General features: G+C 41.3%; 1 protein-coding gene and 1 pseudogene across 1 annotated transcript; both read right to left on the reverse strand.

The window, feature by feature from the left end:
- Window positions 1–3,175: 3,175 nt before the first annotated feature.
- LOC107277684 (putative wall-associated receptor kinase-like 16) lies at window positions 3,176–6,639 on the reverse strand (annotated as a pseudogene).
- Window positions 6,640–13,236: 6,597 nt separating this feature from the next.
- Window positions 13,237–25,879, reverse strand: LOC107277004 (wall-associated receptor kinase 4). Its single transcript, XM_015779326.3, has 3 exons — window positions 24,994–25,879; window positions 14,634–14,774; window positions 13,237–14,456 (listed from the first exon to the last, which is right to left on the reverse strand). The coding sequence occupies exons 1-3, from the start codon at window positions 25,877–25,879 to the stop codon at window positions 13,237–13,239; spliced, it is 2,247 nt and encodes a 748-aa protein (XP_015634812.1).
- Between the last annotated feature and the right edge of the window lie 1,536 nt (window positions 25,880–27,415).

Genomic DNA, 27,415 nt, shown 5'->3' on the forward strand with positions numbered 1-27,415 from the left:
ATCTGTAGTCCCGGTTGTTGTTATCAACTGGGACCAAAAATCATCTTTAGTCCCGGTTGGTAACTCCAACCGGGACTAAAGTTCATTTTTAGTCCCGGTTGATTCCATGTCAGGCTGTGTCAATGCCCTATGATCTTTAGTTCCGGCTAGCACCAATCGGGACTAAAAACCTATTTTTAGTCCCGGTTGGTGTTACAAACCAGGAATAAAAATCAAAACACACTATATAATCCTTACTACCGATCCTCTTTTCCCGTCCACAAAACAAACTCCTCCCTCTATCTCTTTTTTCCTCTCTAACTTCTTATCTCTTTCCTTATCTCTAACTCCCCTCCTCTCCTTCCTTTTTTTCCTTCATCCACAGTGCAGAAGCGTGCGGCGGCGGCGGCGGCGGGTGGCCGGCGCGGAGGCGGCGACACGGGGGACGGCGCGGAGGCGGCGGCGGGAGGCCGGCGCGGCGTCGCGGGGGGCCGCGTGGCGGCTGCGGTGGGCGGCCGGCGCGGCGGTGCCGGGGGCGCCGCGGCGGCGCAGGGGGCCGCGGAGGCGGCAGCGCGGGGGGCCGCTCGGCGGCGACCGGCGCTACGGCGCGGGGGGCCACGCGGCGGTGCGGCGCCGGCCGGCCGGCCGGCGCGGAGGGGAGGCGGCAGTGGCCGCCGGCCGGATTTTTTTTTTTGAGATGTGAATCTGTGATGTATTTTTGTGTGAGATGTGAATCTGTGATGAATTTTTTAGAACCTTGTGATGTAATTTTTTTAAGACTTTGTGATGTATTTGGAGATGATTTGTTTGAGGATTTGAGGATTTGGAGATGTTCTGTGATACGTGATGATTTGGATATGGGAGGGGATGGTGTGAAATCAATATTCAATATTAAAAGCAGAAAAAAAGAAAAAATATCAACCGGGACTAAAGATGGAGCACCAACCGGGACTAAAGATTGATATTTAGTCCCGGTTATTTGAACCGGGACTAAAGATAGCGATATTTAGTCCCGGATTCGTAGTCCCGGTTGGAAAACCGGGACTACAGGGGGGTTACGAACCGGGACTTAAAAAGCATTTCTCCACCAGTGCCACCGGCATCATTCTATACTGCTTTACTAGCGACACAAAGTTCCCATCTTGTGCCGCACGACGGCGAGCCTGCTGCTCACCAATCTTGACATCACTATTACATAAACCTAGATAGATGCCGGTTGGAAACCTGACATCCCATCCGGCACCTAGAAGACGGCACTGATGAGAGAAATCAAAGGCACATTTGAGGTCCTAAGAATAAAAAAAAACTGGCTCGATGCATTGGCTCGGTTCGAGATGCATAGAGCTCTCCAATCACCCATGCATGAGATCCCAGTCACCCAAGAATACAATAACACAATCACGAATAAAACAAACATCCACACAAATCATGAGCAAAATCAACGAGGAAGCCGCTGTCGCCGCCTGATGGTGGAGTCGCTGCTGCTGCCGGGGAGAGTGGAGCCGACGCCACCGGGGCTTCTCCTCAGTGTCTACCCTCGCCGGATCAACATTAGCCAACTTCTCCTAGTTTGTGCAGACGTGCAAGTTACCTAAGTGGCACGCATATGCAAGAAAGTATACGGAAACTCTTTTTCACCATCCATTTTTAGGCACGTTTTTTTTACGCGCATCGATTGTCATTCTCAATCTCCATCATGTTTTTTTCTCCTAGGGTTTGGTCGGCTCATTGTTAGTGTTTTAAATGAATTGAAAATTTAAAAATTCAATTCAAGACCCATAAAAAACTGAAACCTTCAAGTAAATTTTTTTAACTTTCAACTCAAATTTGAACTTTGAACTCAAAATTTGAACTTTTAAGTCAAGATTTGAAAATATTCAACTCAGGTTTTAAAATTTTTGAACTCAAACATTGAAAATTTTCAAGCCAAAATATGTCAGTTTTTGAACTCAAAATTTGAAAACTTTCATGTCAAAACATGAAACTTCCAACCAAAATTTGAAAACTTTCAACTCAAGATATAAAAACTTTCAAATCAAATTTAAAACATTGAATTCAAAATTTAAAAATCTTAACTCAATTTTTGAAACTTCCTATTCGAAATTTAAAACTTTGAACTCAAAATTCGAAAACTTTCAACTCATATATTAAAACTTTCAACTCAACATTTTTATTATTATTATTATACATTATAGAAAACTACAAAGCATGTGATTGTCACTGGGCGTGTCGTACTCGGGGCGGTTGTACGGCTTCCCACCATGGCGTATACGTGTGCGTGGTAGAAATCCCCTCGGACCACACGCCATATCAGGAATTTCGCGCTCCGCACAAGCAAATATGTAATTAATGGCTAGGAAATGAGCTGCAATTCAGCAATTTCTGGGCCAAGCAAGACATGCATAGGAGTGGGAACACATTGAGAATTGACTGGTGTGCAATACCGTGTGGTTACGCTTTGGTTATCGCAAAAAGCTTGCACGATACCATGTCAGTTTTTGAAACTTCCTAATTTTTGGGTGTAACTTCTCTTTTTTTTCACATGTGGTTGCCACGGTAACCGTTACACGAAGTAGCAGTAACCCCACTCCAAATGTTTAGGGAAACCCTCAATTGAGACCACACTAAAGGAAACTTCAGACAGATGTAACACTGCGTGAACAGAATGGACAAAGAACAAGAAACAAGCAACAAGTCAAAACAATAAAATATCATACAAACTCCTCAAATATGAAAGACATGGAATTACATAATAAATTGTAGGAACCAAATTGGCGCAACCAGATGTTGTCCGTTATGAAAGCATGAATGATGGAAATATGTGAAGAGAAAACAAAATGAGGTCTCAATGAGAAATTTTATAGGTAAATCTCTGGTGTAGCTGTTCAAAGTAAAAAAAAAATGTCATCTTTTGATAACTTGTTAAGGACCAAAACAAAGCTCATCATTCCAGTTTTTTGTGCAGTTCTCCAAGACGGTGCATCTTTAGTAATGCCGCAGATTGATGGGAAGAGAGATTATTCAGATAAATGAGGAGATAATTAACCTCCCAATCTTAAAATTAAGCACAAGAAGATATCATTAGCCTGAATTAATGATAACTAGCCACAACACCTGATCCATGAAACACAACATTTTCTTTAGCGGGACGTACTACCAACAACATTATTTTCATCTATATATCCAGAACATAGCTACAAATGACAAATACAAAATTGGAATATAACATAAGCGCTCATTCAAACGACAACCATGTAGTACTTGTGAAATCATCTAGCAAATTCTATGCTCATTGCAGCCACGCTCCTAAGGCTGTTGTAGCCATTGGTTTCACCTGTGAAATGCAATGATGTGTCTGCAGATGAACTTGCTAACAATGACATTGAACTAATAGTTGTAAGTACCCCACGGTGTTGTCGTACTCGTTTTTCTATTCGTCGCAATTCCTCTGCAATCCTGCACATTGTTGGTCTGCTCTCACTAGTCATTGCTAAACACTGGCATGCCAGCCTTGCTAGATCACCAATCAATCCCATGTTATCCTCATGTAATATTTCTGTGTCTATGAGCTCAAGAAACAGGCCTTCCTTCATGGCCTCTTGAAATACTGATGCGAGGCTGACCTTCTGCTTAGATAATGGTGTACGGCGTGTTAAAAGCTCAAGAAGAACGACACCAAAGCTGTACACGTCACTCTTGTCAGTGAGCTCGAACTTCAGCAGGTACTCTGGATCTAGATAGCCAATCGTACCTTTCACCACGTCATCGTGTCCATCAGCTGCCCTAATTTTGGAGCACCCAAAATCAGAAATCTTTGCAATAAAATTGTTACTAAGCAGTATGTTCATCGACTTGACATCCCCATGTAAGATAGGGTGGTCCAGTGAGTGTAGATATGAAAATGCTTCAGCAGATTCGGCAGCAACTTTTAGGCGGATCTCCAGTGTTCTGATGGATGGATCATTTTGGCTGTGGATTAGATAGTGCAAAGTCTTATTGGGGACAAATTCGTACACAAGAACTGGAACTTCAAATTGCAGACAACAACCAAGAAGCTTGACGATGTTTTCATGGTTGACTCGAGAAAGTATGAGCAGCTCCTGTGTAAATTCTGTCCTACTATTCTCATCAAATCCCTTGCACTTTTTGATCGCAACAGGGTTGTTCACTTGATCAAGATTATACCCTTTAAAAACAGTACCCTGACCTCCTTCACCAATGATTGATGTCTTGTCAAAGCCTTTGGTGGCCAACTCAATGTCATCTCGGTCATACAGCTTAAATGAAATGTTGTTCTCTATGTTCATCATATCTGTTAACAATTGGCCTCCGTGTAGATGAAAATACTCGCCCCTCTTCCTCATGATGTCTTGCCTTTTGATTCGTTGTTTGTACTTGATCCATTCTATCCCAAGTAAAGTCGTTAGAGCAACCACAAGAGAGGCACAAATTCCTAGCGAGGAGAAGGTAAAAATGCTTAAGCCAAATATATATGTACAGGGAATTGTTCAAATGAATCAATGCAAAACATGAAATTCATAATTTATTCGAATATAGCAATCAGGCAAGGTTGAAAATTTTGTGTATACCGATAGCTAGCCCTTTGTCGCATGGTCCATTGTAGGCATTGCCTCGTGTACCAAACGGACAAGTACAATCATAACCTCCAACTTTATTTCTGCATTTTCCATGGCAGGGGTACTTATATGGTTCCTTGCACTCATCAATATCTGCAACAGAATACCAGCGGTATTAAGAAACGGAATTTAGCGTTGCTTTGTTAGAAAACAGAGCAATTCAAATCATGAGTATATAGTGTGTACATGTGAATGTGTATCCAAATGGACTTCCTAAAAAATGTTTTTTTAAAGATTACAAAATCTATGATTTAGAAATCAAAATATTTTCTAGGAAAATATTCTTATACTGCACCTTATAAGTTAAAGGCACATGGCAGATGCAATGGAAATAATTTAAGGTATGACTCTAAGCAATACAAAAGCAAGACTTTCGCAACATCTAAAAATTATCTCTAAACTTTAGCGCTATACATTATTATTCATCATTCAACTTTCTAATAAACAATTTAATTTACACCACTCGACATGAACGGCAAGGAGGCTCAAGGGACCCTAGCGATGCTTACGCTAGGAGGCAGAGGTGCAGGCACCTACGTTAACAGATGGGCGTGTTAGGACACGGGGGATCTGAGTAAAATCCGGGGAATTAACGCAAAAATTGTAAGTTGCCAGCAGGAGCCCTGGATTGTACTTGCATTAATTGGAAACACTGGTTGGCAGCAATTGCTTAGGGCTTGAGAAGGGTTTAGCAGTTACAGCTGAGAGGAGGGGGAAGGGCAAGAGAGGAAGGAAAAGGAATGAACAATCCAAAATTTTCTTTGCTGATTGTAATACCATATATAAGTGGCACCTAAGTTAAAATCGTCCGAGTTTTGGTTGAGGGATTTACAGGCTCAATCTAAAAGTTGATGGATGATTTTTACACATTCACGAAAGTTGATGTAAAATGAATTTTAATTTACGAACGTCCATCCTAAATTAACTCTAAAATTAGCTAGGTTAGAAAATATTTATAGTTAGCTAGAACTTACAAGCAGGTCCATCCTATGCGTACTACTTTAAGAACGTACGTATTGAATTCACATTAACTAGCCATAACCTTACGTGTTTTTTTATTCCATTTTAACTTGCTCAATAATAATGCCTTAATTAAAGGATGGGATTGTATTTAACTTCACCTTGGCAGCTGTCGGGATCTTCTGGTTTCAGGTAAGGATTTCCATGAAATCCTTGGGAGCAGTTGCATCTATAGCCTGGTCCATTGAGCGAGTCCACACACCCACTATTTTTGCTGATGCACGTGTAATACACGTGCTACATCACAGGTCTCATTTCCGATGGCCCAATCCACAAGCAGCGGCGCTCGCCCACGGTAATGATCATTGAACGATGAAGAAGTAGGGTAGTTCTTAGAGAAGTTGAAGCTGGATGCCTCCATGAGTGCCGCATAGCTGCAACGGCTCATGTTGTTGATCTCCGTCGTGTTGAAGCCCGAGTCAAACATGACCCCATAGTACTGTAGCCCCTTGGGGATGGCTGTCTGGCAGCAACCTATCCCGGAGCAGACACCGTCTGGGAGCCTCAAGAGGTCGTCTGCCTTGCATGTGGCCACACACCCGGTTGTTAACACATCGTCTGCTAAGAGGTAAGCGAGCGTTCGACACCCGATGGCCGTGAACTTGTTGCCGAAGTCGGATAATCTAAATGGTGTGCCCGTTAAGTTTAGCGACCAGCCCGTACCGTTCATCCCGCCAGAAGTACTATTGTAGCAATAGTTAGCTATGTGCATCCTCATTCGTACCTGACCTTCTGTCAGCGAGATGTTAAGCAGCTCCACGTCTTTGTAATACGGCTTGCCATCTCCTTTGATGTTGCAGGTGAGGTTGAAGCCGGGCAGGGCGCAGGCAGGATCCAGGCCGAACGGGTAAGGGATCTCTACCCCGCCGCAGCTTCTCACGCAGGTGGCTGCAGAGGCGGCCGAGCAATATGCCGCGATCCCTCCGCAGAGCCATAGTAGTGAAGCTAGCATGTGGAATGGCATGGATGATTTGTGAATCTTCTATTCTTCCACGCTGTTGTTCTGGGTAAGTTTCTTCGGAACCTATAGCTAGCTAAATATATATGAGTCGGCGATTCTAAATAATTCATAAGTCCAATTAGCTAGAGCTTAGCTCGATCTTTCATAAAGACGCGCGTAGGAAACGAGAGATCAAGCTACGTACAACCGTGTGATGCTTTGACTTGGACCTGTTCTACTTCTAGGCTTCTAGGTAGGTCTATGCATGCCCTCGCGTAATTCTACAGGTCTATGCAGAGAAGTATTTCTTACTAGATAACTGATTACTAATTCAAAGTTTCTAACTTGGCAATTTCCTATTAATTAGCTAGTGGAGTACTCAACAAATAATTTTTCAAAGGCACGTGTCAATAATTTTTATGATAAATATGCATAGTCTATCATTTTGCAAGGATTTCTGATTTCTTCCATAAATAAATACTATGAAATAACATGTCTCACATCAAACAATTATTCATTGTGCATTTTACAAATGTGCTAAAGCAATGTAAAAAAGAGGGGGGGGGGGATTTTATGTTTCTCTATAATTATGACATCGATGGAATAAAGAAAGAGATATCTGTATTGTTCGATCTCGATGGCTCCAGACAAAGAACGGTTGAGATTTATTTGTTGTGGAGAAACTATAAAAATATTCATAAGAAAATTCAAATAAGTCCAAACAATCTAATTTCAAACTTTGATAGAGTGTCCAATCTATCAACAAGACAAATCTAAAACCTCAGAATATTCCCTCTTATGGATGTTAATCGGATCGAGAAAATAAGTAAGGTATACACCGTTTGATATATTGCGATTGGTTCAAAGCTCCATTTGCATATTTAATTAGATTCAAAGTATAATGTCTTGTGGAATCAATCAAACTCCATGTGGAACCGGTAAATCAAAAGGGCCCTCATAAAAAAGGTAAACAAAGAATGCTACATTTTTATTTATTTTTAATTTAAACATGGGAGGAGCCGCTTCCTGTTGGCTGATCTCTGTTAATTAGGCGCCCGGCCGCTGCTCACCGTGGCAAAGTAATATACGTGATCAGGTCTACTCGTTTTCTAAATTCCTCTGTCTCTCTACATACTTGCCTCCGTCCTAAAATAAGTGCAGTCGTCGAAATCCGTGTCCAACGTTTGACCGTCCGTCTTATTTGAAAAATTTATAAATTTTTTTTAAAAAATTAGTCACACATAAAGTACTATTCATGTTTTATCATCTAATAACAATAAAAATAATAATCATAAAAAATTTTCAAATAAGACGAACGGTCAAACGTTGAAAATGAATAGTGTAAAACTGCACTTATTTTCGGACGGAGATAGTATTATATATGATTCTCAGTGACAAGAGACACGATACTATTTCGTTTCTCTGCCAACCAAATATACATCGTCGCCGTAACTCGAAAATGTTAAAGAAGACCCGCGGAGCTTGCTTTGGAGTTTGGATACACCACCCTTAATTTTCATCGATCTGTGCATGCGCATGGTTAATTCCCTGCGAGCTGAGCCTGTATTCATCTAGAGTTTGTTGCTGTTGCTTCAGAATAATTACAAAAATGGCCTTTTGAACTTGTCTCATCATTGCTGCTTCTAAAAGAACTGTCCGTGTTTTTTTGGTTGCTACCGGATCATGAGAAAAACCGGAAGTACAGCCGGCCGAAGCATGTACCAGACCACCCAAGTTAACGCGAAATTAATGGCTGTGTCCCTGTGTCCTCAAACTCGCACTATCTCTCACGTTCCCTCGTCTCGTTCTCACCTGTCAAACGCCGACTCTCTCTCAGCGATTGATGAACCAGAACAAAAATTACTCAAAATCCTCTAATTTTTAATTAATAAGAACTAAAACAACTTAAAAATAGATAAGTTACCAGGTATCCGTAGACACCGGGAAGGTACACATAGGAATGCCACTCCGACAGCTGTTCCGAATGTCCGCCGTGTGACGCTGGTGATGCCCCCTATCGAGCGACGCCATGTCGTCCTGGTATCAAATACCGGCTCCGTTTCATATTATAAATAATCGTTTAACTTTTTTTAGGTAAAATTTCTTAAAGTTTGATCAAATTTATAGAAAAATATAATAGCATTTTTAATACAAAACAAACATATCTCTACTAGTATAAAAATTGAAGCTGTTTCTGCAGTCCGTCATCTGTGTTTGAGTCGGTTAGAAAAATTGAAGATGTTTCTGCGGTTCGTCATTCGTCTTTGAGTTGGTTTTAATTTTATATTTTGGTTTTAATCTATATCTCTTCTTTATTTCTACTATTATAAAAATTGAAGTTATTTTTGCCGGTGTTTTGGTACACCACTGTGTATGAGGCGGTTTTTAAATTCGTTCACTTTTGGAAATATATATCCGTATTTGAGTTGTTTATTAAGTTCGTTTGCTTCTCGAAATACATATCTGGATTTGAGTCGTTTATTAAGTTCGTTTGCTTTTGGAAATATAGAAGAGTCGTACAGGAAATCTCTTTAAAAAAAACTCACATGCTAACTTGACGATCGGACACTAATTACAGCTCATGATTTTAAGCGAACTCCCCGAATAAAATTCACCTTAATTAAACTATATAACAATAATAATACTAAAATAGCCTTCACCCGTCGCAACGCACGGACATTTTTTCTAGTCTCTAATGTTGTAAAAATTGAAGATGTTTTTACCGGTATTTCAGTACATCATCCGTGTATGAGTCAGTTATTACGTCCATTTGCTTTTGGAAATACATATTAGTATTTGAGTCATTTTTTGAATATTTGAGTCATTTTTAAGATCGTTCACTTTTGGTAACACAGAAGAAATCATATAAAAAATCTGTTTAAAAAAACTCACATGCTAACTTGAGACGATCGAACTCCTAACTGCAGCTCATGATTTTTTAAAAATATATATCCAAGCGAACTCTTACAGTAAATTTCATCTTAACTAAACCATATAACAATAATAAGATTAAAATTAACTTCACCCGTTGCAACGCACGTGCATTTTTTCTAGTATTATAAAAACTAAAGATGTTTTTGCCGGTATTTTGGTACGTCATCCGTGTATGAGTTGGTTTTTAAGTTCGATTTCTTTTAGAAATACATATTCATATTTGAGTCGGTTTTTAAGACCATTCACTTTTGGTAATATAGAAGGAATCATATAGGAAATCTGTTTAAAAACACTCGCATGCTAACTTCAGACGATCGGACTCCTAACTGCAGCTCATAATTTTCTAAATTTATATATATCCAAGCGAACTCCCACAGTGAATTTCATTTTAACTTAACCATATAACAATAATAAGATTAAAATAGACTTCACCCATTGCAACGCACGGGCATTTTTTCTAGTTATGAAAATATACTAGGTTAGATTCAGTGGTGGATCTAGGAATACTTTTGAGCCTGGGCAAGTCTAACAACGAAAAACAAGTATACATAAATCAATACAAATATGTATACCTTTTATCATATACGTATGTAAAATTGACGGTCATCGAGTTCTAATTTAGGATAGGAAATCTAGTGTACGAGAATATATCAAAGAGACGATGGATATATAGGTTAGACTATGGAGTTTGTACTATCTTATTGAAAGAAAAAAGACTGATACCAGAAAGTTATATAATTTTGCCTTTAGATCTCAGTTGTGATGGTGTGAAATTGAATTAATTATCTTGAAAGTAATAGGCATTTAGTTAAGCATGGTAATCAACCACTTTATACCTACTATTGTATGCAGATTAGCTGGTGACTAAACAGCGTAACTAAGTGCGGATAAACTGCTGCATAGTGGTAGAGCCCGGGCACTTGCCCGCGCTGGCCGGGCCCTAGCTCCGCCACTGACTTAGATTTAATGACACTAATTTCATATTTTAGATGTTGTTCAATTTTACTATAAACTTGATCAAATTTAACAAGATTCGACTATGAAAAAATTCAAACGTAAGCGTACACACTACCAGAGGTTCCTGCAACCTGATCGAGGTGGTGCATTTTTTTCACCGGCTCTGGCTCGGTTTGGGCTTGCAAATTCCCTTCTTGGAGCTAATCGCTATCCGATGCATCGTCAGGCCCAACAAGGCCATTCAACGTTGAGTGCAAAGTGGGCCTCAATCACGCCTGTTCACCGTCCTAATAAGTCTCAATCTAAGTGGGTAGTGGGGTAACTGACACTTTCAATATGAGAAAAGGCATTGTGAGTGTAAGATGTTAGACAAAACTAACCGTGTAAACAGATGTGTGACATTGCGTGATTAACACTAAGACTACTACAGAACATCACATAGGTGCCGGTTCATAGTTATCGATTCATTTAAAACCGACACTTGTTAAACGTTTCCCACTTTCACGGGACAAATAAAAAGAAACCGGTACCTTTGAGGAAATATAGGTGCTAGAGTATTATATGTGTCAATTCTTTAAAAACTGGCACCTATAAAACAAACTGAGCCGATCGAGCTAAGCCCATCCTTTTGACACACCTTCACCGAGTCACAGTCCACATCCGGCCTTATCCTATCTCGTTGCACTCGCTCACATCGCCATCTCCCACGCCTTCTTCTTCCACATCAACTCCGCCCTCAACTCGGCCGCCCCGAGCACCTGTGCCACCCCAAGCACATCCTCGCCCTTCTCCTCTTCTCCATCCTCTCTATCATCGCCATTGTCGTCTTTGTTGCTGCCCCCATCCCCTCCTGCTTGCCCCAACTACTCCCAGATGGTGGCACGGATGAAACCATAGTGTTTTCACTCCAACTAACTACTCCTAGCTAGCGGTGTTCCACAGTTGCGGCGGTGGCGTCCCCACCCCGGTAGCTATGACGTTCCCACCCGAGCGGCGGTAGCGCGGTGTGGATCAAGGTGCTCGATGGCATCCCCACCCAGGCTGTGGTGGCATGGCACGGATCGAGGCACTTAGCAGCAGCACGGTGCGGATTGAGGCACACGGTGATGGCGCCTGGCAGATGCTTGGTGCGGAGGGACTTCTCTATGACAGTGGGTGCATATTTTACTCTATGGCGTGCAAATGGACTCCATTTTGTTTCTGATATATTTATCTTGTTCTTTCCCTTTGATGCATGCAAATAATATGTGTAATGGATTTTAATTGCAGTGATGCAAAATTCTTCATTTGTACCAAAATTTGCGATATTGAATTTTAATTGGAGTGATGGATGGATGGTGATATGTGGATATGGGATGGGAAGTTACTCGATGCATTCGAAACTCCTAAATGGCGATCGCTCGCTAGGGGCGATCGGGTCGCCCTCCTCTCCTCCACCTAGTTTTCTTTTTAGCACCGCAGTACTTTCCTATTTTAGTAAATTTATACACCTAAAGTTTGTACACCTCAAGTTTACACATCTAAAGTTTAGAGACCCAAAGTTTATAAATCAAAAGTTTATATATCCGATTCAAATTTGAATTTGAATTCAAATATTTTTTATATATAGTATTTCTATACATTTAAAGTTTATACACCTAATGTTTATAGACCCAAAGTTTATAAGTCAAAAGTTTAGATACCCGATTCAAATTTGAATTTGAATTATATTCGATTCAAATTTGAATTTGAATTCAAATATATTTTATATATAGTATTTCTATACACCTATATAAGTCAAAAGTTTACATACCTGATTCAAATTTGAATTTGAATTCAAATATTTATATATATATATATGTAGTATTTCTATACATTTAAAGTTTATACACCTAAAGTTTATAGACCCGAAGTTTATAAGTCAAAAGATTACATACCCGATTCAAATTTGCATTTGAATTCAAATATTAATTTATAGACCCAAAGTTTATAAGTCAAAAGTTTACATAACCATTTCAAATTTAAATTTGAATTTAAATATTTTTTTATATATAGTATTTCTATACATTAATTTTTCTAACTTTATTTTTTATTTTTTTTAAAATTTATGGTGTAGTAGGAAGAGAAGAAAGGGAGGATCGGAGAGAAGTGTATAGGGGGGCATGGGGATCAATCACTCCAAGCGATCGATCGCCCATTAGCCACGCCCCGATGCATTGGCTTGATTTGAGCCAATGGATGCATCGAGCCTAAATCGGTACCTTTGATTCCTCCTCATCAGTATCGCCTGTAGGGTGCTGGCTGGGAAATCCAACACACATGAAGATTTTCCAACCGGCAGCCATCTCTGTTTATGTATAGTAGGAACAAAATGTAAGTTCTACAAAAACGACACCTGTAGGTCGACACACGACACTCAATGGCACAACCGCTCCAAACATGGAAGTTGTCGACTTATTTAGAGGGGGAAAATGGTAACATATTGTCGATGAGAAGTTCCTCTCATGTCTGATGCAATTCTCCAAGGCAGCAGATGGATGCGAATAGAGATTATTTGGATAAACGAGAGGATCAATGCGCCAGTCTTAAAGAAAACAAGATATATTTACGATTACTTCATATTAACTAGGCACACCTTGTGATACAACAAAGTTTTCAGAGGGACATACTACTACGTAACAAACATAATCTATAGCTACTATATAAATGGAGATACAGTAAGACAAATGTTATTGGCATATAAATAGAAGCACTCGCAATGGAACAACAAAACATGTAGTAATTGTGCGGTCATCTAGCAAATTCTATGTTCATTGAGGCCACCCTCTCAAGGTCGTAATAATCTGTGGATCGTTCACCTGTGAAATACTCCGATGTGTTTGCACCGGAACTTGCTATCAGGGCCAATGAAGAACTAATACCTGTAAGTACCCCTTGGTCTTGTTGTACTTGTCCCGCCATTCGCCGGCGCAATTCATCTGCAACCGTGCTCATTGTTGGTCTGCTCTCGCTAGTCATTATTAAGCACTGGCTTGCTAGAGTTGCCAGATCACTTATCAATCCCATGTTATCTTCGTGCAATATTTCTGCGTCTATGAGCTCAAGGAAGTGGCCTTCTCTCATGGCCTCTTGAAATATTAACGCGAGGCTGACCTTATCCACGGATAATGGCATTCGCCGGGTTAAGAGCTCAAGAAGAACTATACCAAAGCTGTAAACATCACTCTTATCGGTGAGCTGGAAGTTCCGAAGATACTCAGGATCTAGATATCCCATTGTCCCCTTCACCACATCATAGTTCTCATCCGCGGTCCTAATTTTAGAGCACCCAAAATCGGAAACCTTTGCGATAAAATTTTTGTTGAGTAGTATGTTGGTGGACTTGACATCCCCATGTAAGATGATAGGGTGGTCGACTGATGAGTGTAGATATGCAAGTGCTTCAGCAGACTCAGCAGCAACTTTTAGGCGGATCTCCAGTGTTCTGATGGATGGATCATTTTGGATGTGGATTAGATTGTACAAAGTCTTATTTTGGACAAATTCGTAGACAAGAATTGGAACATCAAACTGAAGACAGCAACCAAGAAGCTTGACGATGTTTTCATGGTTGACTCGAGAAAGTATGAGCAGCTCATCTGTAAATTCTGCCCAACTATCCTCATCAAATCCCTTGCACTTCTTGATTGCAACAGGGTTGTCTGGATGAAGATTAATACATCCCCTATAAACAGTCCCCTGACCTCCTTGACCGATTACTAACATGTTGTCGAACCCATTTGTCGCCGACTCAATTTGATCTCGGTCATACAACATAAATGGAATGTTGTTATCTCTGCTCATCATATTTCTTAACAATTGGCCTCCACGTAGATGAAAATACTCTTCCCTCTGTCTCATGAGTTCTTCCCTCTGTCTCATGAGGTCTTTTCTTATGATTCGTTGTTTATATCTGAACCATTCTATCCCAAGTAAAATAGTTAGAGTAACCAAAAGGGACGCACAAATTCCTGTCAAGATAGGTAAACATTTTAAACGCAAATAAATCGACGAGGAATTAGGCGATAAGTAGTGACAACAAAAGATAAACATATGGATCCATGTTAGTATAAATGCAAGAACTTCATAATTTATTCAAACATATATATCTAAACAATGCGAGATTAATTGAAAAAGTTTTTGTGTACCGATAGCTAGCCCTCCGTCGCATGGTCCGGTGTGTGCATTGCCTCGTGTACCGAAGGGGCAAGTACAGTCGGAGCCTCCATCTTTATTTCTGCATTTTCCATAGCAAATATACTTATTTGGTTCCTTGCACTCATCAATATCTGCAAAACAAAATACGCGTGATGTTGTGGAATGGAATTCAGTGGTGCTAATTTCTGTCGAAACCCTTGCAATTTATCGTACTACACAGACTAATTTCACACCATGCGTTTAATATTAGTATTCCCTTTGTTATTGACATGGATGTAACCGTCAGATTATAATAGTAGACAAAATTGACTACATGTATCCCACACGCATGCCATATATATACTTTGTGTAAACTTTATGTAGAAATTCCATCTGTAGTTAGAAAGTTTAGTGCGTAAATTTTACTAGAAATAATAAAATGTTGACAGATTTTTTTTAAATGAACAATTTACTAGGAAAATTTCTATGTATACACTTTCTATATAGAGAGAAACTTTATATATGTAAATTTTGTATATCTAAATTTACAAAGAATTATATCTATAATTTGAAAATTTAGTGCATAAATTTTACTAAAGATTAAAAAAAATACTCCAAGATGGATTTGCCGGCTCTGTCTTCGAAGTTGCTCATAGGGGTAGGGTTTGCATGAGTACGTTTATAGGGGTGAGTGTGCATGTGTTGTGTGTCTGTATTATACTGTGTAATTCTTAAAAAAAATACTGATATCACTGAAACTTTTTCAAAAAAATAATAATACAATTAGAACAAATATCTGATCAGAAAAAACAATAAAAATGAAACGTCGATCTTTTCCCATGGCGTGGAAGGAAAAGAAGAAAACAGAAAATGCGTTTTTTTTCTGTGGCGCGCCTTTTCGTCGTTTTCTGTTCGCTTTTCTGTTCGCTGTCCGCGGCCAGCCCATCTTACCACCACCGTGAGTGTTTCCACCTAATATTGACAAATCCAAAACTCTTTTTCTTTAAATTAATGACCAATCTTACATCCTACTCCCTCTACCTCAAATTATAATACCTATAATTTTTTTACACAGTATTCAATAATATACTTTGACTAGTATTTTATTTCTTTCTATGATCCCAATAAATATGAAATTAGCATCGCATAAAAGTATTTTAAATATGAATTTAGAGATATAACATGCATAATATGCATACTTATTATAGATATAGTTAGTACGATTATTAGTTAAAACTATCGAGTTTGATTTTTTTTTAAAAAGGGGTGACTATAATTTGAGACGAATGGAGTATTAATAACAGAACACAGATGGAAATGATCCTAATAACTTCTTTATACGGTAGAGAACAGATGCGGACGCAAAGCTGATAGGAAACGCGGCGCATGAGATCGACTAATTCGCCAGCAACGCACTGGCCGCTCCAGTCAGTACATCCTGATTTATTGGCGACGAATCGGCCCACTCCAATCGACCAGGCTCCGATCGCTCTTCATCTTTAATCAGCGCGGCGATTGAAACCCATCGACGTTACTTTCATTAGCCATCATCGATATCAACTACAGGTCTACAGTTTATTTACCAAGTAGGAAGGTAGCCCGCGTATATGCGCAGACACTTTTACTTAGTGGTGTTTGAAATTTTGTTATGATGTTTATGTATAGGTTCTTTTTGAAAAATACATCTTTTTTTACTTTTAAATATCTGCATTTATCAATAATTTGTTAGGGATTGTTTTGAAAGTTGGTTTCGTTCATTGGACATACGGACGTGCGCTAAGAGGCCAAGAGGGGGGCATGGTTTTAGACATTTGTCTACATGCATGCGTACCTATGCAGGTAAGTTGGACCGACGAGGACGTTGGGACATTTGACGGTTGTCTGTGACATCCTACTTCTCTTAGAATGTGGCCTTTGTTTTTTTTTTAAAAAAATGTGACCTATGTTGCTCATAAACATTGTGTGTGCTTGAGTACAACCAACTTGTAAGTCATTGTCCCTTCAACTATATCATTTTCGGGCTAACTATTTTACACAAAGTGAGAACAAAAGTGTAAGTGGGGTGATATTTGAAAGTGGGCGTACTAGTTGGATGAGCTGGGCTGTGTTGTTATAGAGGATAGGTTGTTACAAATTGTAAACTAAAATTACTTGAATCATGTCGTAATATGTCGCAAGAATGGAGCTGGTTCATATGAAACTATAATTTATATTACATGTGTTTAGATTTTTTTAAAAAAATATCATATTAATTAAAACCATAATATATTTTTTATACTAAAGATGTTTTTTAGATATTAGGATATATTAGTTTAAGAAATTTTTTATTAAAAATGTGGTAATATGATATCTTTATCTAATTTATTAAATTAAGACATACCCACTTACTCTTGTTTGCTTCTCCTACCTCCATCCATAAATCGAAGGATTTAAATTTTATGGTAGATTATCAGGGATTATAAATACTACTCGTACCATCCAACCATCTCTCATTTAATTTTTACCCAATATTACTTTAACCACCTTATAATTCTCCAACTACCCCTATTTAATGAAACTTATTTAATGAGGGCAAAATACCCCCTGTTGGGCTTCTTAGTATTTTTTTCATTCCTCCTTATTTCCTATAAAATTATATGATCCATTTTAGGTAGAAGATAGTAATTAAAAAGAGCTTAATTCGTAGACGGATTTATTTGTACCTTTGTGGATTGATTTAGCTTTACCTATTTGACCTCATATACACGATGAGAGAAATAATTAAGTTGGTAGAAAGTCGTCACATGTTTAGTGGTACATAGTAATGTGTCCACCAATTGTATTTTTTAAAAAAGGTGGTTATTTTGTCAGCGGTAATTTTTAGGATTTTCTTTTATTCAGTGGTTAACTTAATTGCCGTATGGAGAAAAAGAGGCGACAACCTATGGGCTCGTCTCGTCCGTGAGGAGGAAAGTGGATACATGCTCGTCCATGAGGAGGGAAGTGGATACGTGCATTGTACATATGAAATCTGACGGTCTTATCAATCAATAATCTTTTTAAGATATAGATCTAATAGTTTAAAATAAGGTACACAGGTTTGGGTAATACGATTTTTTTTCTCAGAATCTCTTATATTTACTTTAGTTTATTAGAGCATCATGTGGTGGCTTAGGAACATTCATAGAAAGCCATGTGGTATCTTGAGAGAGTTTATAGGACATTTAATGAAATTTTAGTATATAATAATAGATAATTTATGTCATATTAATTAATATATTAATCAATAATTAAATAATTTGTATGTGTAGTGCCAACATAATTTTTTATGGGTTCGCCACTGAACAATTAAGTTGGTACAAATTAATGAGTCCACCAATTTTATTTTTAAAAATAAGGTGGTTATTTTTTCAGCGGTATTTTTTAAGATTTTCTTTTTTCCTATGATTTACTTAATTGCCGTACGGGGCAAAAAAAAAAGAGGCGACAGCTTCTGAGGAGGGAAGTAAATACGTGCGTTGTATATAGAGACTTTGGCAGTCTTATTGATCGATAGGTTTTTTTTATTAAGATATAGATATAATAGTTTAAAATATGGTACATCGGTTTGGGTAAGACAATATTTTTCTCAAAATCTCTTATATTTACTTTATTTTATAAGAGCATCACGTGGTGGCTTAGGAAAGTTTATAGAAAGCCACGTGGCAGCTTGGGAGCATTAGTAGGACGTTTAATGGACTTTCAGTAATAATAATAAATAATTCATGTCATGTTAATTAATATATCAATATATAATTAAATAATTTGTAGGTGTAGTGCCCAAATATATTTTTTATGGGCTCGCCACTCAAAAGGAAGGGTATATATATCCAATTGATGTCCCAATAATTTTTTTCTGAGTTCCCACTGAAGATTAAGGATATATAGATCTAAGTGACGTATTATAATTTTTTATATAGAAGCATATATACTAAGAGAATATTTAGCTATCTAATTAAAATTTTATAGTATGTATTGGTTGTTAGCTAGAAAATAGGAAATAGGAGAGATGGAAAGGGACGGAGGGAGTACGTACATACATGTGCAAACATATTTTTTTTCTTTTTGAAACGTATTAGGTGAACGTGTGAACGGAGAGGAAACATACATATTTTTTTCTTCAATATAAGATTTAGTGGTGAAAATTAATAATTTAATAGGTTAAAATATTGGGTCCACCGGTTTAAATGAAAGTGCCACGTGGCGGTATATGAGCGTTTGTAGGAGTGCTACATGTCAACGTAGGAGCGTTTGTAGGGAGTTTAATGGACTTTTAGTATATAAAGATAGATAGATAGATAGATAGATAGATAGATAGATAGATAGATAGATAGATAGATAGATAGATAGATAGATAGATAGATATGTATATATACGTAACTGAAAAACACCTGCTGCCTCGATCGATTTGTTTGGTCTTTGGCTTCGGCTTCCTGATATAGCTTTTCAAATCCTCTAGCAGGACTATGGAGATGAGGCCCGCTAATTGATTGAAAAAATGAACTTATTTTGCCTATAACTTTGTTAGCACCAGCGATCACCAGTGGGCATTCATGCATACTTTAATTTTCCTCTGATGGAGAAATTATTGGTCCACTTTTTCATTGGATGTATAATATGTTAGTTAGAGATAAGAGTCAAATATAAATTATAGAGATAAGATATATCCTAGAGATAGAATCCTAGAGATAAGATAGAGTCCTAGAGATAGAATCCTAGAGATAAATCTACTCTTACTTGTATTGTACTCTAAGTCTCTATCCCCTATGTACTCCTATATATACCCCATGAGATGGTCGATGTAATAGATCAGAAAACATCAGAATATAACAGTTTAGATTTTTCCACATGGTATCAGAGCTGTAGACAAACGTCGATCGATCCTCGGTTCCAGCTAGGTTCCATCCACGCTGCCCCAGGGAGATGAGATCAATTTCTCACTGGGGCACCGCACCGCATTTGCTAGCTAGCATCTCCAATCATTTACAGATTAGTTTACTGCATATCATTAGATGCGTTTTCCAATAATTAGTTTTAGATCTATTAGCTAGCCACAGAAAACCATATGATCGTCAGGAGCAATGCGGCAGGTGTTACAGGAGCAGACAACGTCAACAAGCATCATACCATCCGGCCTCGTCCATGGATCGATCTGCATCGGCTACTTCACAAGAAGCAAGGGCCTGATGCTGTTCGTCGCCAACATGTGCACACGCCTGTGCTGCACACCTGCATCAAGACACCGGCCGATCATCTGTGACGTCTTCGCGGAGTCCAAGTCAAGCCGCCGAGCTCTCCAGGACGATCGTCTTCGCCGATTCTACATCATCAGTGGTCTTCATCAACTTGCCGCTGCCGACTCGTCCACATAGATGGACACCTCGCGTCCTCTGATAGATTAATCTGCAAGACGCTTCATCGACGACATCGACCGCATCCTCTACGACGGCAACGACCGCGTCACCAACGACGGCATCGATCACGTCATCTACGACGACAACAACTGCATCAACTCGGCATCACTATTATGGTGACCACTACACGGCACAAAAGGAACAACCAAAATGGTGGCCTCATCGCCAACGACGTCCTCTGACATATGCAAGACGTCTCTAATGGCATCATCTGACATCTACAAGGTGCAAGATGCTAACAATTGCAGTTTCGTCTTCACACCATGGTGTAATTTTTTTTTTCGCCTTCGGCTATATGCGGCTACACCGACAACCACGGCTACTACATGATCGGCTATATCGACGAATGTCTACAACAAGAATCATCTACAGAAACTCCAGTCCAAGCGTCCGTGTCATCGCTATCGTCCATGACACTCCCGCTATGACTGCGGGAGGGAATAGAGGAGAGTCAAGGGACGACACAGAAGGGGACGCAGGCACCAGGTGGAGGACCGTCCATCAGAGATGCAATCGATGATAGTGAGTCGAAAAAGATGGAGAAAAAGATGAAGAAATAGAAGATTTTAAATCCAGTCGCAATCGTTCGCTTCGCTCCCGTTACGACTGAGGGGGAATGTTAGAAGTATAATATGTTAGTTAGAGATAAGAGTCAAATACAAATTATAGAGATAAGATATATCCTAGAGATAGAATCCAAGAGATAAGATAGAGTCCTAGAGATAGAATCCTAGAGATAAATCTACTCTTACTTGTATTGTACTCCAAGTCTCTATCCCCTATGTACTCCTATATATACCCCATGAGAGGGTCGATGTAATAGATCAGAAAACATCAGAATACAACAGTTTAGATTTTTCCACAGTACTATGTTAGGTTTATTTAGTTTTGACCTTGATTGTTTCTCCGCATATGTTTTTATGTGAATCATCATCAAAGTCAGATGGTGAGTCGAAAAAATGTTGTGGCGCCGCCTGTCCACATGCATGGAAAAAGAAAAGGAAAACCAGCACAACAAATGAATGAATTTTTGTGTACTGTAATGCAATTCGTGACTGTTTATTTTTCATGATTATACTGTAACGCAACAAATGTGCCCCATAATACATGCTTAAATGGACCAAGAATACCTGTAAATGTCTAACCGCACCGAAATTCTATTATATTAAAGTGCACCGCGAGTGCACAAGCGCTACTACAGAAACGATTTTTCTAGACGAGACACTCGTTGTATTGCAGACGGGACCATAAATGCCCGCGTCTGAAAAAATCGACCTCCATTTCCACATACGACACCTTAAAAGGCCCTCTTGCGAAAATCGACTTTTGCATGCGGACCCTGTTTTTACCCTGTTCCGTCTTCCATCTAACCCTGTTTTTACCCTGTTAGACCCTCTTCCGTCTAACCCTGTTTCCACTACACCATTAAGATTTGGTTTAAAAGAATGAAATAATTATAATTAAATTTCATAATGCCAAAATATCCTTCAGGAAACCATATCCATCCCAAACCCTATCCACATATGTATCTCTCTCTCTCCTGCTGGCGAGTTGCGGCACCGGCGCTTGGTGTCTTAAGGGAGGAAGGGGATGGTGCCGGCAGGAAGCGCGCGGAGGGGATCCGCACCGGTGCCCGCTTGTGGACGCAGGGGTGGCGGCGGCGGGAAGCGTGTGGAGGCGATCCAGGCCGGCGCACGCTAGTGAAGGGAAGGAACGGCGGCGGTGAGAAACGGACGGAGGGTTCCGTGCCTGCGTCAGATCACGAAGGAAGGGAGCAGCAGCGCCGAGCCTCTTCGACGGCGGTGGCAGCGCCGGCGCGTGGTGAAGCTGCGCGCACAGTCGGGTGAGGCGGCGTCGGCGTCGGAGAAGGTAGGGAAGGGAGCCGTGCTGGAGGGAAGAAGCGGCGCCGCCGGCGCACGGAGGACGGAAGGAGGCAGCATCGGCGCCGGCGCAGGCATGTGGAAAGAGGGAAAAGACGGCGGTGGCGATAGGCATGCGGAAGGAGGGAGGAGGCCGCGGCGCCAGCAGGAAGAGGAGGCACCGCCGGCATGCACGAAGGAAGGAAGGCGGCAAGCCCGCCGATGGAGCTGTGACGGCTAGATCCGGGGAGGGAGGGGCGACGACAGGGCGGTTTTCCACAGCTGCTGGCCGGTGCCGGCTCACCCTCTAGACGCTCGCCGCCTTCTCCCTGCGAGTGGAGCTGTGGAGGAGAGGAGAAGAGAGAAAAGAGAAAAGAGGAGAAGACGAGAAGAGAGAATTGATGGGTGGGTCCCACATATAATAGGGTCAAATGATTAAGGGAAGAAGGAACATTTTGTGCTTCAGTTAACGTCATTAGATGCCCTTAACAGAATAGGGCATACCATATCTTCGGATTTGATAAGAAGGGCCAAATAAGCAAAGTTGATAAAAAAGGGTCAAATTGATAGTTAGCTTTCAAAAGAGGGTCAAATGCGCAATTGCCCCTTAAAAAAAGTCCCATGGTAAATTGCTGGTGTTATATTGAAGATAAGGACTGAAGAGTATAGCGAAACCATACAATTCGCGGTTAATTAGGGGGCAAATCAGAATGAGACCACAAAATTTAGAAACTAACACCGTAGTCAGCTTAACACTACTAAACAATAGTTTTTTTTTTCTGATGACCAAAATCAATCTTGGATGACGGCTAGACTAAACCACCTACGACCAAAGGCCAGAGAAAATACACTATCTGCATATGCGGGCTTCATCTGCGATAAAAAATCTATTTTTACTGGCAGCAAGGTTAAGTGGACCGTCAAAAAAAATTGACTTTTGCAGGCGGCAACATTAAGCCAACCACCAACGAAAATGATTTTCTAGGAAAAATAAATAAATTCCCAAAAATAACTCCACCGAATCCACCGCTCGCAACCCGCACTCGACCTCCTGCCACCAGTGGCCTGTTTGACCCCGGCACCCACAACCCACGCTCGAGTTCCCATCGATGGTGGCCCACACAACCCCACCTCCCACAATGTGCACTGGAGATCTGCCGCCGGTGCCCCGCGCAACCCCGCGCATCTGTGGCCCCATGCTCGAGATCCGCTGTCAGTAACCCACTATCGAGATCCGCCACCAGAGGCCTGCGCAACCTGGCCATTTGTGGTTCGTGCTTGAAATCCGCCGCCGGTGGCCCGTGCGACCCCACCACCCGTAGTCGCTGTCCGTTCGCGTGACGCCGTGAGAGAAAAGATATGGTTAAGGTCACTTAGTCCTGCCAGGATCTGCCCGCCCGGCGCTGCCCTGAGTTAGGAAAGGAGGAAAGGAGGGAGGAGGGATCGAGAGGGAGTGAGAGAGGAGAGGGATGAGAGGCTGAGGATAAGACATATACAATTGGGAGGAGGACCATGTCTTTTATGTAGGCTGAAATTTATTTTTTATGTCGGCTCATTGAGAACTGCTTACGAAAATCTATTTTTACTAAGGCAAATTTTACTATAGGACGCCGTGACTTCATGGATTTAGCTGTAGGACACTATCAGGGTTACGAATAAGATATACCCTCTATCCTTGGATGTACGTTGTATACTGATACGGTATACCCGCGCGTGTACGGATAGTTTCCGTATATATTAAGGAAATCTATCACGTGATAGGGATGGTATCTACAGATGAAAGGAGTTCTACTCGGACAAGACTGGGTCACCATATCGTGAGGGGTCCGATATCTTCGAGTCCTACTTGGAGATCAACTGACCCGCGGTATATAAGGGACCCCTGGGCAGGACCGAAGGCATCGAATATTACCGCCAACACACCCACCACAGCCTACGGAGTCGGAGCGTGCAGGAGCCAAGTCGCCGGGAGATCTAGTCGGACCAACTTGACTATGATCTCGTCGATATCATCGAGTTCTGCTATTCTCTTTGTAATCTGTGGTTTCCATCATATAATTCCATACCAATTGGATTATGGCTATTACCTACCAAGGGGCCTGAACCAGTATAATCCTTATCTTCTATTTGCTTGATGTCGTACTACGTCGATCCTCGTACCAACGGATCCCAATACCTTTTTATCCGGTCTACGGGTATCCCCCGTCGACAGACACCCTTATCTTCTGTTTGCTTGATGTCATACTACATCGATCCTCGTACCAACGGATCCCAATACCCTCTTTATCCGGTCTACGGGTATCCCCCGTCGACAGACACCCTTATCTTCTGTTTGCTTGATGTCATACTACGTCGATCCTCGTACCAACGGATCCCAATACCCTCTTTATCCGGTGCACATGTCAGATCCTCGGCCCACATGTCAGATCTCCCCTTCCCAATTTCGAGCTCACGCGACAAGTCCGACCACCGCGGCGATGGATTTCTCCGGCGGCGACGGCGCAACATTGTCGGACTTGTACCAGAGCACGCGGCGGCTGCTACTCCGCCCGCGATGATGTGGCCCGCGTCAAGCGCCTCGCATCGGTGCCCACCTCGTCCTCCTACTTGGCGCTGATGAGGACGTGCAGCGGGTGGTGCCCACCTCGTCAAACTATTCTAAGTTTAACTAAGTTTATAAATAACTACACACCAAATTATTTCATTAAATCAATAATTAAATATATTTTTATAATATATTTGTCTTGTGTTGGGAATGTTATTAATTACTTTTTGTACAAACTAGGTTAAACTTGGAGAAGTTTATCTTTGACCAAAGTCAAAGCGACTTATAATATGAAACGGATGGTGTAGTATATATACATTACTAGCAAGACTAGTGCAGTGGCATTATGGAAAAAGGTTATTGCATATTTATAAAGTACAAGATGGAGAAAGTACTTTAAAGCCCAAACAAATTAATGTATTGTCGATCAATCATCACTTGCATTATAAATCTACTCACTAGTAGCTTTCAAGAAAGACTTAGGGTAATCGTAATTTTAAAATTCTAGCTATGATGAGATTAGAAGGAATTTTACCTTGGCAACCATCCTGTCGATAAGGATTTCCTTGGTACCCGTTTGTGCAATTGCATATATAGCCTGGTCCATTGGAGGAATTGAAGCACTCGCTCTTGTCACTTTTACACGCGTATAACGTGAGATTTTTTTGTGCTTCGTCACAGTTGTTCACAGTTCGGATAGCCCAATCCAGTAGCATTGGCGCCCGGCCGCCGTAGGAGGTGTTAAACTCCGGCGAAGTCAAGTAGCTTGTTGAGAACTTGAAGTCGGACGAATCCATGAGCACAGCGTAACTGCATAGGGTGGCGTTGTAGATCGAGTCCGACGTGTTGAAGGCTTGGTCGAAGAAGACCTGGTAATAAGGGAGGCCCTTGGGGATGGTTGTCTGGCAGCAGCCTACCCCAGAGCAGGTACCGTTGGTGGCGCTCGTCACGTCACCTCGCCGGCAGGCGGACACGCACCCGCTCATGAGCTTGCCCACGTTGTCCTTATCGGCAATATATGCCAGTGTTCGGCACCCGATGACGGTGAACTTGTTGCCGGTGTCGGACAACATGAACGGAGTGTCCAAGTCACTCTGAAATGTATTTGGTTCCATCAACTTAGATGCAGGATTGTAGCAGAAAGAAGATATCTTATTCAGCACCCGGAGCTGACTGAGCTGAAGGGAGATGTTGACGACCTCGAAATCTCCGAGGAACGGCCTGGAGTTCTTGCAGGCTAGCTCAAATCCAGGCATGGCGCAGCGGCCTGGGCCGATGCTGAATGGGTAAGGGATGTCCACGCTGCCGCACTTGGTGTCCGGGCATTCCGCCACTGCACCGCCGGTGATGAGGCCGAGCTCCAAAGAAGCGAACGCTATGGCGAGCCATAGCATTGTTCGCCCTCTATGGCAAGCAGGCATGGTTAATTTCTTTCTGGTGGTGTACTTTTCTTTTTTGCGAGGTGATTGCCTAGTTGTGTGCACCTCATACAGTTCGACGACTGCTCGTATATATATGAAGGCAAGCGTAGCCGCTAGCATCCATGAATCATCTTGGATGTGTCGTTCACCACAAAAGTACAATAAAACAAAAAGATCCAACGATTCGTACCAAGTCTTCGCATGTACTATATATTTCCGCAAAGGTCGCTATAATGGGTTGACCCGAAATCTTTATGAATGCCCCCTTGCTCTCTTTGCCCATGGAAATATTCCAATAATGTTCAGAAATTGGTTAATTATCGGGTTAGACATGGACATATAGAACGACATTTCTGAACAATATGGCCATGTCTAAATGACATGACGTTTTAACAAAGAATCCCACGTTTAGACCAAAGCATCTTATTAGAGAGCAAGAAAAACTACGGGAGGCAACTCAACAAGCATATGGATTAAAATTTAACAAGAGGTTGAGTGTGACGTGAATTTTTTATTTATTTCAACAACTGGCACTACTACATAAACAATTTTCCTAAAAGAGGCCCACGTTAGGTTGCAAATGGATCATAATTGACCGCGTCTGCAGAAATCGACCTCCATTTTCGCATACGGACATGTATTGAAAAAAAAATCAATTTTCGTATATGGGCGTCTTAACAGGCCCGCACGCGAAAGTAATATATTTTCGCAGGCAGGCCACTTAAGAGACCCATGCCTCTTAAAGACCCGCCTGCAAGTCTAATCTTCCTCCTCTTTCCCTCTCAATCTATTCAACAAAAAGAGAAAAATCTCTTCTCCCATCTCTCTCCATTATCTTCTCCTCACTTCCTCCCCTCCACTCATTCTAACCTGCTCTCATCCTCACTTCCCAACGACATTCCCGGTGACAGCGGGGGCAGCGACGGCGTTGGCAACGGTCACGTGCTCGGGGAGCAACGTCCGGGAGCAGCGACTGCGGGCTTTGGAGAGGCCGGGCCTGGCCGGGAAATGTGCGGTGGGCTCAGGAATGGCAGCGCGTGACAGTAATAGGCTCGGGAAGAAGCGGCTGCGAGCGGCCAGATCTGCCGCCTCCAGCCCCGCGACGGCCGTAATCGGCCGCTGCCGGGCCCTCATTGGCCAGATCCACGGGCACTAGCCCCTGCGACGGCCGGCAGGCGGATCCGCCGCCACTGGGCACGTGATGGCCGGATCCGCGGGCGCTGGCCCCGCAATGGCTCGATCCGCCAGGATTCTAAGGTTTTCTTACTTTTAATTTTTTTAGAATTTTATTTTAGTGCGGACGACATAAGCACCCACACGTAGAAATAGGATTTTTACGTGCGGGTGCGCAGCCCGCATGGGAAAATGACATTTTTTCAGACCTTATGTTACAAGCGGATCTCCGTTCACGCAAAAATGTGTTTTCGACCATATGGAAAAACGACTTCTGTAGTAGTATGTTGGAGCGCATTTTATATGATTCCGTTTGATGTAAAAAGAATGAAGAAAATCTTATACAAGTGAATTAATTAGGGC

Source organism: Oryza sativa, chromosome 4 (genome assembly GCF_034140825.1).
Source record: "Oryza sativa Japonica Group chromosome 4, ASM3414082v1".
Taxonomy (NCBI): domain Eukaryota; kingdom Viridiplantae; phylum Streptophyta; class Magnoliopsida; order Poales; family Poaceae; genus Oryza; species Oryza sativa.